Raw genomic sequence first — 18,281 nt, forward strand, 5'->3', positions numbered from 1 at the left:
TCTATGTTCTACATATGGCTGATGACAGTCTTCTGTTCTTACTTTCTTATTTCTCTTCTGTTTCCCATCCTTTCAAAGTCTCTTTGTACCCTACCATCTACACGCTTTTCAGTTCCTTCTTTGCTTGAGCTGCATATTCCTCTCATCTCCTCACATTTCTCTCATGCTTCAGCCATATTTCCCAACCTTCTGTAACCCCTTTTCATTCTGTAGATATTTCCTCCCATCATTCTGTTCCCTTTCTCTCTTTGTAGAGCTTTCTCAGGCTTAATTTTCATGAGTTCTGAACATAACATTTTTTCCAACAAAATGTCCCAGCCTTTTCCAGCAAAAGTCCCTACTCTGCCCTATAAATAGACTCCTACCCTGATATTGGTTCACTGAGTGCGGATGAAAAAAAAAAAACAAAAAAAATGCATCCCCATTTTCAAAGGTATAAAAAAAAAGTATCTGTGGATAATGTGGCTATTTAAACTCAAATAGATCATCTTTGTAGGAGCCTTCCCTCTCTGATGGCACATGTCTCACAGCCCAACAACTTTAAACACAGCTTGAATGAGAGCATTATCTGAGTGGACACAGGGTTTCAATAATTTTTTTATTACACTGATAGGAATATAAGAAAGGGAATCCTTCAGATTCTAGAAAACACCTCACATCATATTAGAATAATTCTAAGGCACATGAAGTTGAATTTAAAAAATTTTTACAGTTACAACTTCCAGCATTTGTAAAAAAAATGTGTATATCCACTTAGAAAATAAGTACATACACGTAACGCTGTTGTAAAAGGTATTTGAAAGTATTCTGATGATTTTAAGAGCATTTTAATCAATATAATCTTTATTTTCTAATTTCATAAGCCAGTGTTTTGTTTTATGGGCGCTTGATTCCTTCTACATGTATTTATTCAGCCAGTTGATCATATCCCTTCTTCCTTCCTCAATATAAGGTTTATCCTGAGGATTGATGTTTTCTTTTTTGCGGTGCACAAAACCATGAGTCTGTCCAGGGTAAATTTTAACTTCATAATCAACCTTAGTGTTTTGTTTAAGCTTCTGTTCCAGCACAGTAACCTGTAACAGAGAACGCACCATCTTGGTTGAACATTGAGTTAGCATGTTAGGTATTTACAGTCTTTTTTTTTTCCCCCTCCTCTATGTTTTTAAGTTCTACCTTTTTTTTTCCTCCAGAACAATAAAAGCATGCAACTGTACAACACTGCATAAGGTGTATAAGTTACTCTAGTAATACCTCTAAAGACAGAAGCACTTACAGCTCATTGTCACAAGAAGGATAACATGAAGTCATTGCTACAAGTAACTTCCGATAGGCTCCAAGAAATAAAACCTGGCAATATTTTTGAATCCATTTGAAATGGAGGGAGAAGAAGAACAGATGCAAAACTGACAGATCAAAGTTACTGGGATTTTTGCCAGGAAAACACCACTCAAAGAAAACACACCCTCCTGTTTGCTCCCCTTTCTAGATCACCTTTTTTCTCCAGACATTCTCCACCCTTGCTCCCCAGGAAGACTTTTGACAAGTGTACCAGAAAGCAGAAGCTTTCCATTTGGACGTGATGCTCAGGGACATGATTTGACAAAAGGTTGTTGGAGTTAGGGTAGTATGATTAGGTTGTGGTTGGACTTTATGATCTTCAAGTCTTTTCCAACCTCAGCAATTCTATGATTCTAAATTAATCTTCTGGTTTCTCTTAAGTAAATGCCAATTTACAAAACAAGAACAAAAAGCATGGAGACAAATATCTTCAATGGGAAACTCACTTGCTCCAGAGGGACGACTTCATCTTTTTCAGCAAAAATGAAGAAGGTTGGGTGAAGCAAACTGCTTTTGTCATCAAAGAATCTGATCACTCCTATGGGAAAGGCATATGAAGTGACTAATGCTAGTTAAAGAGTTTAAACCACTGCTAAAGCTATCCAGTCAAGATAAAAGACATTACAGTAAGTTACAGCTGATCAGATTATAAAGGAATTAAACACGCTTTGCTTGAAAGCCCCTTTTATTTTGAGAAGTTCCCATGTTTTGGGTTGCTGTTAAAGATGGAAAGACCATTCCTGTTTGAGAAGTTCAGGGAAGATCATTACTCAATTAAAGTAGTCAAAGTAATGGTATTTTGTAATCACATCACCTTCTTTAGTAAGATGTCACACTGAGTTTTGTCGCAGGAGCGCTCCTACAGGACAGCTTCCTGCTCTGGTTGTGCCTTCCCACAACACAACAGCCATCTGACACTTACCATAAAGAGACACTCCTGTCTTTAGATGAGGATTTTTCAGCATCAGGTGTTGTACTGCTGCTCCACCCCAGCAGAACCCAATTACACCAATGTTCTTTGCACCACAGTGTTCCTTTAGATACTTCATGACAACATCAACTTCTCTAAGAAACATAAAAGAAAGAGAATTAAGGCTTGAGCTCTGCTCCCCTGGCTTCCCTGATGGCCACTGCTACTGCCCAGAGGCAGCTGGGCATCCACTGCCCATGGGAGGGGCTAGTGACTGCCTTTCTCTTGCTTGTACTTTTTCTCCTTTCCTTCACTTAATAAACTGCCCACGTGCTTCCTCAGATATTTCCCTCCTATTCTGTTTGTTGTACTGCCTAGGAGCAAATGCATGAGTTCTTGTGCTGGCTGAGGTCCCACAACGGTACAATTACTCATTTCTGAATTATAGGACAAACTGTAGGTGAGAAACCCAAGGAGAAAATACCCAAAGGAGAAAACACGCAAATTCACTCTTCCCAGATCACTGTAAGTAGAACCTGAGGGGATTTTACATATAGTATGCCAATTAATTTCACAAGCAGCAATATTTGTCCTATAGCATAACATAAAATATAACACAGTTAAGAGATATCAGATGAAAGTTTAAGAAATATGACTAGAGAATGGCAAAGTAGTATGCTCAATACCCTTTCAGCACGGAGGTGCCCAAAACTGAACACAGTACTTGAGGTGAAGCCTCACCAGTGCTGAGTATAGTGGCAGGATTCCTTCTCTAGTCCTGCTCACCACATCATTCCTGATACAAGCCAGGATGCCGTTAGCCTTCTTGGGCACCTGGGCACACTTCTGGTTCATATTCAGCCAACTGTCCATCAGTACACCAAGTCTGACAGGAAGCAGGACTAATGAATTCAATTTTGTTAGGTGACTACACCTTGCCTGAAGCCCATGGAAGTTGTGCTTGCCTGTAGGAACTGCAACCAAACGGAAGTGGAACAAGCCCCCCAGCTTTGGGTTATTCTTTTGAGTCATTAATCTTCCTTTTACTCTCAGTACAATGAAATAATGGTCACTTTTACTCTTGCTCTCCAAAAAGCACCCCTCAGATAACCGTAAATTCAACACTTGAACTGCATGAAATTTTTGTTTCTGGACATCCAGCTGTATTTGACACAATAATAATTTAAGACCTAATCCTGCATCTTCACTGAGGCAAAAATTCCTATGAAATAAGCACATCCACATGTGGAACAATGAACAACTGTTGTACTTGTCTATTTTGCCGGCATCTCGTGATTTCACCCATTCATAGAAGGTAGCCCAGTCATTCGAAGGTTTCCACGGTTCTTGTCCCACAAAAAAGTCTGGCAGGATGGCTCTGTAGGAAAAATAAAAACATTTTATGCCCATGACATAACACTAAAAAGCGATTAAAAGGAAGTCTGTGTGTGCTACAGCAAGTTTGGTTTCTTGAATACACGTAGAATTTAATCTCCATCAAAACATTACACAAGCAACCTCCATTGTTTTTCTGTCTAAGAAGCACAGACAGCCTGACTTGCCCTGCTAAATAATAATTTTGCCCTGCTAAAATCCATTAACTAATTTGACACATTTTTAATTGAAATTGGAAACCCTTAATGCCCTCCTATCAAAATAGAAGAAAAAAAAGAAGAGCGAGCGCCTACAATTTACAGGGTTCATTCATTAGGGCTAGAAGGAATCATAATGCAATAATACAGATAAGAGGATATCCAGGATGCTTTCACATATCTGAGACCTTGTTTCTTTGTCTGGTACAAGCTTGTACACTTTGTTTCCATAGTGTTACTTTCAGCTTCCCTGAAATTTTTTGCCAAAACAGCAAACAGGCAAGCATGCTATGAAGCAGGCTGTGTCAGGCTCACAGAAGCATTTCAGTCACCCAGTCAAAGATTCAAAATAAGGCTTTTCTTGGTTCTTTTTACCCCTCCCCTCCTCCCCCCCCTTCTTTTCAGTACTTGCATACTGCCTTGATATGGTAGGACTGCTCAACAATGTTCTTACAGTGCTTTAGCAAACAGGAGATTCATTAATTGAAACCTATGAAATTGTTTATATCTGTATGGCTTATAAAGAAAAGGAAATGGAAACGCAACCTGACTTTCTCATTAATAAGACACTTTGCAAAGTGTAGGATTTCTTACACGTATCCGTTGGCTGTTAGCATATCAGCTATGTATCTCGTGTTTGGGAGCTCCCATCCAAATATGTCATGAATCACAATCACAGCTTTGTCTGTGCTTGTGGAGGGTTTGGAGACATAGGCCTTGATGTGCTCCACTTGTACTTCCTGCCCACGGCCGCCATAATCAAATCTGTCTCCAATGTCACATGGACAGGGCCTTAACTCGTTCGCCATCTGGAATGCCACCCAGGAAAAACAGAACACTCAGGGGTGAATATCACAGCACGCTGAAAAAGACCAAATACAGCGGTGTCACAGACTGGTGAACTTTTTAATCCCTTCACTGATATTGTGAACAAACCCACTGCTGTCAGATCAAAAATAATACATGGGTCAATCAGCAAATTGGGTTATTTTTCATAATAATAATATCATCATTAGAGCTGCTTATGTTATCAGTTCTTCCACAGGGATCTGGTACATAGCTTAAACTTGTGCACCCTACAGTAATAAAGGGCAACCATCACAAATAATTAAAATAGGGATAAAGCCAAATCTTTTACCCTTCATCATATGAATGTGTAACACTCTATCATAGACTGTAAAGGCTTAATACAGGGCTTAGGATTAAAAAAAGTAAAAGGAATGAAAACAACTAGCATATTAAAAACAATCAGATTTATATTAAATGCAGTATTTTCCTCTAGAAAAGTCATTTTCTATGGCAGACCTTTTCAGTGTCAAGAAATCCTCTCTGTAAACCAGCTTTAGCCTCAGATGTTGCAGATTTTGAAGAAGGAGACTTAAGGGGTTTGCAAATAAAAATTTACTCAGTGGTAACCAGAGTGCATAAACATATTTAGTCAATATTAAAAGGAATTAGTTTTAACTCCAAGATAGGAAAAAAACCTGAATGTAAGGAAAAATTCATGAAATTGAGTCAAATATTTTACAAACAAAGGAACAATAAGGGTATGGTTAAATATTTACCATTTAATTTTTACTAGCTATTGCTTAAACCAAAACAAACAAGTAATTCACAAAGGTCAAAAAACACCAACAGGAATTAACAGTGTTTGTGCAGCTTCTTTTCACCACAAGTTAATGATTTTATGACACTGATCTTAGCCCAACCATCTGGGTGAACTGACTCCAGATTGCTACAAAATGACTCACATAAGTTGCCTTAATATGTGAAGATCATCTCAAAATTGTTCAAGATTTTTGAGAGAATGTAGATTAAGCTTTGCCTGAACTCTTCCCATACAAACTGCAAAGCCTGTGAGCACTGTGTAAGAAAAAAAAACTGCTTGTTATACAAACAAGAATGGTTCATCCTGACTGTGGCAAATACACTCACAGAGAGAAATGGGAAAAAGCAGGTTACAGACCTCTCCCTGAACTAGAGTGACTTCAATCGTAGTGGCATGGATGGGATGGCTGCCAACAGCCAACCAGCTTTACAGCCAGATCTGCACAGTGGTCCAGAATATTCAGAAATCCAACTATCTCAGATGAGTTAGCACATCTCACGAGATCTCACTAGCTGTATCCTATTTGCAAGGTGCATTAGCCCTCAGCAAACATGCGTGCAAGTCTAAGCCACACCCCCCTAGAGGTTTCTGCTGTTGTTTCCCCCCCCCCCCATGCTGTATTCTCATATGTATATATGAAACCTAATTTAAAGTAAGTTTGCCTGGAAAAAAAAAAAAAAAAGAATTAATAGACAGGTTTATAAACCAAAGTACAGTATAAACATAATAGAAGAAGTGGATAAGTATTTTCCCTTCCACAAACTGTTTCCATTTTATTAAACTGAAATCAGAAAGCAAAACCAGATCAATTGAATAGTAAAGAAGCACATTTTGGAACTTCAAAAAAAATGCAAGTGCTATGCCCTACAGTTACGTGTATCCTGAAAGGCTTTAATCACGTACATTTTTAATGAAGTTGTCTGATAGATTTAATGTAGAATATTAAATGTAAAATACTAAATATTTAAGGGTTCAGATGTGGGTAGAAGAGCTCCTAGCTCAAGGCTGTGCAGTGCCGTGGAGGCTCCTATGGTGCATCAGCCACATAGGCCTGCAAGCTTTGTAACACGGATCCATTTGGATTATGTTTCTACACTTGCTCCAATAGGTGCTATATACAAATATTATCTTCTTGCATTTCTAGGATGCTATTGAAACTTTTCTTAAAAAGAAATCCCCCTGCTTTATATTGAACAGAGGCAGTTTGGGAGGAGCTGTGAGCCCACCGCCATCACTGTGCTCTCATTCCCCCATCTCTACTTCCAAGCACTTGAGCACTTCAAGACCAAACAGCAACTTCAGCTGCCAGCAACCTGAACCTACAACTAGAAAAATATAAAGGCAGTGCTGCACAGCTTTCTTCTGCTTTCAAGAGGCTGTCCTGATTCTGAACAGTCGTCATCACCTTGAAAAGGAAAGCAAAGCCCTTCTGAACCACTGTCTGGAACAGTTAGGGAAGAAGCAGCACCCTGGTGGCTTTTCAGTGAGCATGAACTCTGTACAAAGGCACATGGATAACGTGCAGCTTCCCCAGACACGTTAAGTCTTCCCTCAGCATGCACTTGCTTTATGATTCTCACAAGGAAAAACAGTGAAAATTAAAGAAAACAACAACTAGCCATGCCTACCTGTAGCACAACCGAGGTACGAGGTGGCAGAGCCAAACTGCAGCGCGCAGCAGGGACAGCAGGCACTGGACAGCAGTGTGGCGAAAGTGCTAACTCAGAGTGGAGGGAGTGAGAACCAGGATCAGGTTTCTTCACACAGGAGTTACGTCAGTCACTGCCCTTATCTGCACATAGCACCAACAGTCAAAAGTTCACTTTTTTAAAGGCTTTTCATTTTACTTAAGGACAGGCAGGAGGTGCTACTGGGGCAAGTTATGCTATGTCTGAATATGAAATGTTCCTTGTAGCTTGTACAAAACAGCATTAAGAACACTTAAGAAATGTGCCTGCTTAACTGAGCAATCCATTTAGAGCATTTTTTTTCTTTAAGGGTGTTCCTTTGTTTTCAAAGATAGCTAATATCACTCACAAGTATTATGCTGACACTTTTATTCCCTCAGATTATATATTCATTGATGATAGAGGAATGCTAAGTCATCAGCAGGGTGAGGTCCCTCAAACTGTTTATTCATTGGTGATAGAGAAATGCTAAATCATCAGCAGGGTGAGGCAGTGACACAGAAATCATTTCAAAGCTCTGTACAAGACAGAGTACAGCATAAGGTGAGAACAAGTAAAACGTAAAAGGGTTACACTTTTGTACATTGTTCTACATATTATAATAAAGGCTTAAAATGCTGATGCATTCTTATCATATCATTGGATGTGTTATAATATTTATTTTTCTTTTGAGATAAAATGACTCCCTTTCTCAGCCTTGTATACCTTTGTAAGAAGCTGAAATTTTCTCATCTTTTTATGGATAATTTGGTTTATTCTCTAAAGAGCTTTTAGAATATTCATGATCAAAACTGTTTTCTCAGAAGCACATCTGAAAAATATATCACTAAGTTCACTTCTGTCTTGGAAAAGTGACCCGGCTTACCATTTGGTCCTCATGCGTAAACTGTTTTCCCACATTCTAAATAATTTTATCACTATTATTTGTTTACAGTTCTTAAAATGAAGGGAAAAAAAAAAAACCAGAACAAAGAAATCTACTATGAAGTCATAATATTCAAAAAACAATTATTTGGGAAGTCTTCTTTGAGGGGGGGGGTGTCCCCACATATTGTTACGCAGCACACAGTGTTGAGTTCTCCCCAGCTTCTTCAAAAAACATTAATAAAATAAATGTGAAGTAAATAAGCAGTTGAAATCATCCCTAGGAGCAGTGTTGTACAGATCCTCCTCTCTATCGGAGTTTTTTAGCCCATGAACTGCAACACTGTGCCTATGGAAACTCTATACATAAAACTATTCTCCATTGCCTTAATATTAACACCAAACCTTAGAATTTTAATGGGTTTTATTTTGATTTCCTGCTGGTTCTGAGTTCCTTGCTGGACAATGCATTCTAGTTTTTTTTTTATTATTTATTTACAGCTCATGATCTCTCCATGTACACATTAATTCTGGATCTTAGAATTCCAGTGATCTGCAGTTTTATCATGAAGATTTGGCTGTACTTGTAGTAACTTGCATTTATTCTCTCAAATTCGAGCTAACACTGTGTCTCAAGGTTCCCCCCCCCCCCCCCCCCCCACAGCTTAGTCACAGTATTAGTTTTACTTCACAAGTCAATATTTATGAATCGCTGCAATTCTCTGAAATCCTCTCACACAATAGATAATCTTTTAATGTGAATAGAAGTTGACTGAATTTGGTGTTGGCCAGTTTTCATACTGTGGTAATTAAGACACAACGAACTGCCACTCTACAATCTTGTCCTGGAAGAAAGATGTGTTGTCAATGTATTACATACAGATAGTATCTTATCAAAAGCAACACTAAAGCAATTGCACGCCAAAATTAGTGCTCTCCTTGAAGACTCAAAGCCAACTCTACAGTCTTCCCTTTGGGAAAGATGGACAGCCACCAGAAGCAAGTAAAGGGGGAAAGTGTTCATTGAAGCAAGCAAAAGAAATTAAAAACCCATTGAGAGATGGTCAATTAATATTGTTGATATCATTTTTAAGTGAAACACTACAATGTATATTTCTCTGATTATATGTTTAATGTGAGAGATTACCACGACAAAAGTTAAAGCTTTTTTAAATTATATTCTCTTCCCCTTAAATCACACAACAGTTTACATTAATAGCACTGAGAAGGTGAAGAGACAACATCCGGTGAAGATCCTAGGCAGCTGACTGCAAACTAATGAACACACACGTTCACCCCATAGGGCATAATTAAACTGTGGAAGTCCCCATTGTGGGATGCGCTAGAGGTCAACATTGTAAGCAGATTTAAAACAGGACTGGCAAATTCACAGAGAGTAAGTCACCAGTGGTTTGTTCAACACAACAGCCCAGTGGCAAGATTCAGCTCAGAAAATCCCTACATTGCTGCTTGTTAGGACATGGAGCAAGAGAGAGAATTCCCTGAGCAGGCACTGCTGGAGGCTGAGGGAGATGCAATCTTGAGCTGCTGCAATGCAAGGATTTTTGTTCTATTAAGGGAAAGTTACGTAACAAGATGCATTATGCAAAAAACACTGAGCATTCCTTCTTTAAGCAGCAGTGAGGGTTTGTAAGACACAACAGTGTGATGTTTGGAATTTGTATTATACTTTTTAATTCCTAAACTTGTTAAATACATACCTGACACTGACATACTGGTCAAAGAAGCCTTGAGACTCAACACAATCTCCACCAAAGAATCAATTGGTGTCTCTAAATTTTGGGCCTATGGTTTACATGGCACTTAAATGAACAATGGCCATAACATAAAAACAGATTACCACTGCCATAACTTGTTTTAATTACTAAGCTGAACAACAAAGTACTGGAGAATATTTTAAAGCATATTAAGATACAGCACTGCTAGGTGACATCTAAAACCACTTCAAAATGAATATAACACAATGGGAGTTACAATGTACTGGGAAAAAAAAGGCTAAAGCATGTTTGCTTTTTTCTGTAATTTCTATTTTCTAAATAACAATTTCTAGTTCCCTAAGATGCGCTATTGAAAGTCTCCACACACTATTATATGATTAGGTTATAAATTAGTCACTTGGTATTCTATTAAATATATTTAGTCAGTTAACCATACCCTTTCTGTCTTCCTCAATGTAAGTTCTATTAGTATTGATATCTTCTTTTCTGTAATGAACAAAACCATAAGTTTTACCAGGACAAATTTTAACCAGATAATCAACTCTACAGTTTTGCTTTAGCTCCCGCTCCAGCAGAGAGACCTGTAATATAGGGCATAGTCATGGTTACATTAAAATAGCTATATTCCATGCCGCCAGGCCATAGCTTACTCATCATTCAAGCCTGAAACTAATAACCAGATTCCCTATAGGCATAACAAAAAGTAAAGTTACATTAAAAAAAAAAACCACTTTCACTGATAGTCAAGAAAATCTGCTACAGTATAAAGGCAGATACAACAACCTGCAAAGATATGGCTACAAGAAAAGTACATATGAAACATGTCACTATGCTAAATACACTAAAACTGAATTAAAAGCCTCGCATGGACAACAGTGAATGCAAACTGGCTTATAACGCACATTCTATAAGTGCATGTGCCCAAAAAATTCAAAGAAAAAATTTTATGTACTATTTAGAATATGTAAGTGATAGCAAGATGTCTTTGTTTTTCTTTTTTTAAAGTTTTAGGAATAAGTGTTGAAGATAAGGATTGTGTCACTTCCAAGTTTCATACAGCCATAGAATTACTGGGGGATTCTGGGGACCATCTAGCCTAACCCCTAAGAGTCAATTGCAGCAGGCTGCTCAAGGCCTTGTTCAGGTGGAGTATCTTTAAGAATCAAAGTCTCACCACTTCTCTAATAATAATAAAAAAAAAAAAAGCTTCTCCTCATGAGTACTTGGAATTTCCTGTTTTCTTTTTTGGCCCAGTTACCTTTTCTCCTTTCACTGAATACCACTGAAAATTGTCTGCCTCTGTTTTACCCATTTTTGCATCACCTCTAATTTAAGTAGTGCTGTAAAAACCACGTACAGTTTGACCTCACTGAGATTTCTGAATATTTATTTTGGAACATAGCTAATCAACTATGAACATAAGTCAGTTTACATGAAAATTCTTTCTCTACTTCAGACTGTGCAAGCAAGAGTGGGTACTTCAAGTTACAATTCCTGTAGACCAGCTCTCCAATTATAAACTTGGATTTCTTATATCACCCATAGAAGTCCTTTTATGAACTTGCAGATAAATGTGCACGCAAACAAGTATAACTCTCAAGAAATTCATTCCACATAATGATCATAGCTCACAGGACATGTCGAGACATCTATAAGTAAGGCTTACTATTCATCATTACATGGACAATCATTAAGACTTAACAGAAAATAGCTGCTGGTAATCTTGGCAAATGGAATGATTAAGTGCTCATAAATCCCAGACCAAAAGTTTCCTCAGCAACCCTAATTCTTTCTTCTGTGTTATATTTCATAACACAACTCTCAGGATAACTTCTTTCATCTGTAAGTCCATCACTATTAAGCACACAAACTGTTTGACAAAAGAAAAAAGTTTGCAATGTGAACAGATCTGTGAAAGCTGAATGAGGCAAAGAATCAAAGAAAAAAAAAGCCCACAGTTTTTCATTCTGTAAGTATCATGACAAGAACAGGGTTAGCTGCAATGAAAAAACAAGACTGTTCTCATCTCTTTCTTAACTTTATCCCCTCCACTAACTTCCCACTAGTACAATCAACAAATCTACAGAGCAGCGTGGTTGGGCTGGTACCTACAGATTGATACAGTACAACTAGAAAGATTACCACAGCAGAAAGGAATAATTGAAAATGCTCACCTGTGTCCAAGGATTGCAAAAAAACCAAAAAACTCCAAAGAGAGCAAACTGCAGAAAGAGACCCTTCCTCAGATGCAGTCAGCCCTTAAATAGGGTCTAGGAGAGATGCAGCCAAGCTCCACCCCTTCTGGTCACACAGCTTTATTGCCTTCACCTGTGCTCCCAGGGCTGACCCAGAGTTTGCCTCAAGCGATCAATCGGAGGTTTGGGCCATGATTCAACAGTTCCTATACATCGCTTCTACACATTTTCTTCATTGTGAAGTCTGAAAAAAGAACCATGTCAAGGCCAATAGAAAAAAAGATCATCCAGAGCAGAATTGTTCCCTGAGTGCACAGCAACAGGATTTTCATACAACTTCGGTACTGAGTTACTGGCAATACTCTGGCAAAATAAAAAGACATAAGAAAAGAAACATTCTTATCTTAGGTTACATTAATCCTTTTATGTTTGGTTCCATGTTTCTGCTCTTCTTTTTTTAATATATTTTCAAATATTACTACGAAGCTGAGCATCAACTTATAATTCAGGAGGGAAATTTAAACATGCAAATGAAAGAAGACAGAAGTTGTCAGCATACTTGATGGAGGGGAATGAAGTCATCTTTTTCATCAAAAATGAAAAATATAGGGTTCAGCAGAATGGATCACCGTCAGAATCCTTGATTATTCTTAGAAAATATTTTTTAAAATCTTCAATTGACTTTTAAAGTGAAATTCAAATTCAAGTGCAGCACCCTGTTTATGCAATGAAAAGTTTGCATATCTCATGCAGTATCTAGCCATAAATGTCAGCTTTTTGTCAAGCTACTGTAAATATGGCTTCTAGTAGGACACCGCCCAGGCTTAACATTTTATCTAAGTCAGTTTCTTAAGCTACTGACTGAAATCTGAATGCTGGGTTCTTTTGAATTGATGGGGAAAGTCCCCATCAAGCAGTTCAAAAATTTACATTCTGAGTACAGTAGCAAAGAACAGCTTAAATATCTCAGCTTCTTGGGAAGAGCGTAAAAGGAAAGCTGATGTTAAACAACCACAGTTCAGCTGTACAGAGTAACTGGATCAAAAATAATGCTGTCTGCATGAGGGTGACATCCTAGCTCTGCAGTATGCAGTTGCCAAACGTTAGGAAACAGGAAAATGGAGCAGAGTTGGGAAGATGACCCAATCGCATGTCTGTCTGTCCAAACCTGAAATAAAGACACGGCTCCTATGATTCATTCTGAATCTAGGAAAATTTCCTTATCACCATCTTCTTTGCATAAGAGCTTTCCTACTTTACTGGAAATATCTCTCATCATCAACCGAGAATATAATTAGAAGAAATACTGATGGATCAAGTACATAAGCTACACAACACATGTGTACGTGTGCCTGCTTGTATTGCATCCTTGTATTTACATCAGCCTTCAGTTTGGGGTATGTCATCATCATCACCCCATCAGAAACAACCAACTTCTAATTTCTTTGCACCACACTGTTCCCTTAGGTACTTCAGGACAGCATCAGCTGCTCTGGAACATAAGCAAAGCCAAATTAATCACCCATAGTAAAACCAGTACTGGAAAATATGAGAAGATAAAGATGTATAAGCGTCCCCAGATCATGTTCCTACCATATTTTCTTTCATACACTTTAAATAAATCATTACTTCAGGTAAATATTATGGGTTGTTAACTTGAAATCATCCAATAGAGAGAAAAAAAAAAAGAAAAAAAAAAGAATGGAATTAAATAAAAACACAGCATGGATAACATGCACCAAAAGGAATAGATGGAATGGATGACTGATTGAATACTTTCCTAAGAGGTAAAAAATTGAAATTCTCTGAAGAGCTGAATGAATTTTTGTTTTATTCATCCAGACAGAAAAAGAAATAAATGCCTCTCCAGTGAGCATAACTTACTAGAAAGTCAAAATGTTGACAATAACTGTAAGTTAGCATCAGAGATATTTTTCTGCAGGAAAGTCAACATATAAGATGCTTTTGGAAGATGCTTTGAGAATTCACACTGTCATTTGAAATACACCTTACCCAGGCACTGTACTCAGAACGCATTTACTCCAGAAGTAGGTTTCAACATGCAGGCAGAGTAAAGAGAAAGTACTGGTGGGAGAGGGGTATCAGAGTAGCATTTTATATCACCTCGAGACTATTTTCAGCCCCTTTCCCCTGGGCATGCAATCTGTTTACGATCACGATACATTAGCCTTGCAAATATCAACTTATCTGCCAACACATACATACAAATTAAATGCCAAAAAATTTTGTTCACTGGAGCTGACATTTGAAACATGTGAGCTGCCAGTAAGAAATGCCAGGCAAAGTCCAACCTTTCCTTCCCATTGCAGCAGAGTGGGTACAGATTCCAAACTAAAAAGTTTCCACAACAACTGACTCCTTTGAGACAGGAGCTCTCTGGATTTGATTCAGCTATGTCTCCCATAACCTTCTTACCACATACCTAAACCTAGCAACTTTCAATATAGCTACTTCTAACAGATTAAGAAAGAGATCTGGTCTCCCAGTAAGTCAATCAGCTTGGTATCTAATTAGTTTGGCCCCTTCACAGTGTTGTCTTGGCAATGTCTTGCCCTTCTGTGTTATTAAGGCAGCAGAATATCTGTGCTAGAGACAGAAGGTCTTTGACAGCCAATGTCACTCAAGTCTTCAAAAAGGGCAAGGAGGATCTGGGAAACTAAAGGCCAGTCAGCCTCATCTCCATGCCTGGAAAGGTAGTGGAATGACTTGTCCTGGATACCCTCTCCAAGCAACTGGAAAAGAAAACAGTTATCAGGAGTAGTCAACATGGATTCACCAAGGGGAAATCATGCTTGAGCAACCTGGTAGCCTTCCATCACTGAATAAGTAGATGGGAGAAGAGCAATGGATGTTGTGTACCTTGATTTCAGCAAGGCATTTGACACTGTCTCCCACAGCATCCTTGTTATGAAACTTAGAAAGTGTAGGATAAATAAGTTGACATGAGGTGGACTGAGAACTGTCTGACTGGCAGAGCTCAGTCAATTGTCATCAGTGGTGCAGAGTCTGATTGGAGGCCTGAGTGGCAGGCGACCCACAAACTCTATTGCTGGTGCAGAATGAAGACATTTATTGTAGGTGCTTTTGTATACTTTAGGTGCTTTTTATACCCCATAACAACCACTTGGTCACATGTACCAGCCAGGCGCCTTGTGTGTATTTACAACTGGCGCAAATAGCTACCAAGCTTGTTTACTCATTTGGAAGGCCTTTTGTTCAGAATGTCTTTGTCCCACAGGTCTGTAATAAGTGGAGTTCTACAGAGGTTGGTGCTGGGTCTGGTCCTGTTCAACATCTTCATCAATGACCTGGATGAAGAGACGGAGTCCCTCAACAAGTTTGCTGACAATACAAAGATGGGAGAAGCGGCTGACACACTGGAAGCCTGCACTGACATTCAACAAGACATGGACAGACTGGAGAGTTGGACAGGAAGGAGCCCGATGTGGTTTAACAAGAGCAAGTGTAGAATCTTGCATTTGGGGAGGAATAATTGCATGCATTAGTACAGCTTAGAGGATAACCTGCTGGAGATGAGCTCTGCAGAGAAGGACCTGGGGGTCCTGGTGGACAACAGGCTGATCATGAGCCAGCAGTGTGCCCAAGAAAGCCAGTGGGATCCATGGGGGTGTATTATGAAGAGCATGGCCAGCAGGTTGAGGGAGGTGATCCTCCCCCTCTTCTCTGCCCTCAGGGGGCCACATTTAGATTGCTGTGTCCAGTCCTGGGCTTCGCAGTTCAAAAGAGATAGGGATCTCCTAGAAAGAGTACAGCAGAGGACTGCAAAGATGATTAAGGGCCTGCAGCATCTCCTGTATGAGGAAAGGCTGAGTAACCTGGGTCTGTTCAGCCTAGGGAAAAGAAGACAGAGAAGGAATCTCATAAATATTTATAAATATCTAAAGGGAGGTGAGAGGCAAATGGATGAGGCCAGGCTCTTCTTGGGGATGTGCAGTGATAGGACAAGGAATGATGGCCTAAAACCTGTACATAGGATGTTCTGTAATAACATACGAAAGAACTTCTTCACAGTAAGGGTGACGGAGCACTGGAATAGGTTGCCCAGATTGGTTGCGGAATGCCCTTCTGTGGAGATATTTAAGACCCGTCTGAACACCTGCCTGTGTGACCTGTTGTAGGGTATCTTAGAAGACTCATTATTCTTCTGAGGTCCCTTCCAAACCCTGCAATTCTGTGATTCTACGAAATGTTTGGACAGTGTTGAACGTGTGAGAGGAATAGGTTTGATCTCTTCAGGAGATTGTAACAGGACACTTCACATGCTAACACTAACAAGTCAAAATCAAAGAGCAGGTTAAATCCCAAGCTAATAGGAGCCATGGCAGGTACAGTCAACTGCTTATGCTGTGTTCCTCACTGACTACTTCAAGTGTTATGCACTAGCTTCTATTTTGCAATGGTCTCAATGCAAACTTGTTCACTGAAGACATGACAGTCATCTACCATAGGAACAGCCACATGACTGTGGGGCACAACATCTACACCAGGGTTTAAAGATTTAAAGACTCTTGTTCAAGTTGCAGAGACAAAAACACCTTTGCTTGGGAAAGGAGCTCAGCATCCTATAGCAGCCAGGGTTCAACAGACCATACCTGATATATAAACAGTGTCAAAAGCTTTTCAGTGAAGAGCAGCAGTTTGTACTTGCCTATTATTTTAATGTTCCAGCTGGACTGAACTGGAATTAACAGTGTTTCTTCAGCAGCGGTACCAAGATAACATTTTTAGGAGCTAATGAAAATACAGTCGATCTCACTAACTGCAAGGACAAAAAATCTGCATGTGTGCACAGCCTTGTACCTTTCTTTTGGCCAAAAGTTTGACTCTAAGGCACTAGCAGAGGACTCTTCGGACATACTGTCTGAAATTAACATTTTGTTCAAGTCAATCAATGCACCATGGACTGGAATTACAGCAAATGCAGTCTTAAAAGCTCCTCACAGTGAATAGAAGACTGCATGCCATATCTTCAGTCAGGCACCTGAACACATATCCTTTCTCCCCTGAGGGGCTTCCTGGCAAGTGCTGAGGGCTGACCTGGAGGAATCACAGCTGTGGGCTGCTCCACTCCCTCAGTGACCAAGGGGAAGGCTCCTGGGCAGCACTATGCAGTGACCTCAGACCCTGTCTGCCATGGGATCTTCTTTTCAGCTGAGACTCTGCCACTTGGCCTTGCCTGAGCTACAGCTCTTTCTGTGCTGCAGCCATCCCTGTGCCGGCCATGGCTGCCTCTGGGTAATGAACCCACAGACTGTCCTCCGAGTTTAGTCTCAGCCCTGCCACATCACTATGGAGCTTCTTGGTTGGTCCCTGTAATGGTTAACATCTCTGAATCTGCTCCTGCTTCCAGATTCACATTCCCAGCTTGACTTCAGACCTGCCCAAGTCAGTTCTGAGGGGCCTGCCCTGCCCCTGTGCAGGAGCAAAGTGAGATAAGAGATGCTGAGAACAGATGACCCAGATGTCAGCTGCCTGGGTCCAGGGACACTGTTCAGAGCTGGAATCAACTACCCTTATCTTCTTTCCACACAACATCTTAGAGTACCAGTTACACAGTTACAATCACGCTTTCTCACTTCTTGTGTCACTGGCCATTTTAAACCGTGGTTTTTGAGGCAGAGGAAGCAATTAGTAGTCTATGATATCAACATCATATGATATAAGTCTTCATTGAGCCACTGTTGAGACAGTTGTTCTTGGACCAATCATCAGAAGTCTTCCAAGCATTTTTTCCTGCAAAGACTAGATAGGTGGCTCTGCATGTACAAACATACACAGACAAAATCAAAATTAAATAAAATCTTCAAACTCTATGAATTTTTGGCCTTTTATACAATGAGATACTTCTACTAAGTCATAATATTATTTTGATTTCTTTTCCCTGAGAAAATCACATATAAATACCATGATAATTATTCTACAGAAAGATCTATATGTTTTAGAAAACATTTCTAAGCACCTATATGTGATTTTTTCAATGTTTCCATGTGAATTGATAAAACAAGGTCCTGCTTACAATTTAACATTTTGCACAAAACAATACATTTTGCATCATAGCATTTCACACAAGTCCATCATTAATGGACTCTGTAAAAAGAAAAGCATTTACAGAAAATAATTATTTACTACAGAGCACATCATGAGCCTCACTGACTAAAAAAAATAATGATGGACTGAGTGTTTCACTGCGGACGTCATTCAGTGACTGGTAAAAGAGAAGTACAGTAAGAGTCCACTCAGTACTGCATAGTTCCTGCACCATGAAGAAAGCCAAACTCTGACTCAGGGTGACCTCAGCTAA

General features: G+C 39.4%; 1 protein-coding gene across 3 annotated transcripts; it reads right to left on the bottom strand.

The window, feature by feature from the left end:
• Window positions 1–404: 404 nt before the first annotated feature.
• On the bottom strand, window positions 405–12,033 carry LOC125691004 (carboxymethylenebutenolidase homolog). Of its 3 annotated transcripts, none has more exons than XM_048939856.1 (7): window positions 11,918–12,033; window positions 7,081–7,244; window positions 4,438–4,652; window positions 3,522–3,629; window positions 2,264–2,406; window positions 1,788–1,879; window positions 405–1,076 (listed from the first exon to the last, which is right to left on the bottom strand). In XM_048939856.1, the coding sequence occupies exons 3-7, from the start codon at window positions 4,650–4,652 to the stop codon at window positions 897–899; spliced, it is 738 nt and encodes a 245-aa protein (XP_048795813.1). In that variant the 5' UTR covers window positions 7,081–7,244; window positions 11,918–12,033; the 3' UTR covers window positions 405–896. The 3 variants fall into 3 exon arrangements, with proteins under 3 accessions (XP_048795813.1, XP_048795811.1, XP_048795812.1); XM_048939854.1 differs by having other exon boundaries at window positions 4,438–4,705; XM_048939855.1 differs by lacking the exon at window positions 7,081–7,244 and having other exon boundaries at window positions 4,438–4,705; window positions 11,918–12,017.
• Window positions 12,034–18,281: the final 6,248 nt, after the last annotated feature.

Source organism: Lagopus muta, chromosome 3, assembly GCF_023343835.1.
Source record: "Lagopus muta isolate bLagMut1 chromosome 3, bLagMut1 primary, whole genome shotgun sequence".
Taxonomy (NCBI): domain Eukaryota; kingdom Metazoa; phylum Chordata; class Aves; order Galliformes; family Phasianidae; genus Lagopus; species Lagopus muta.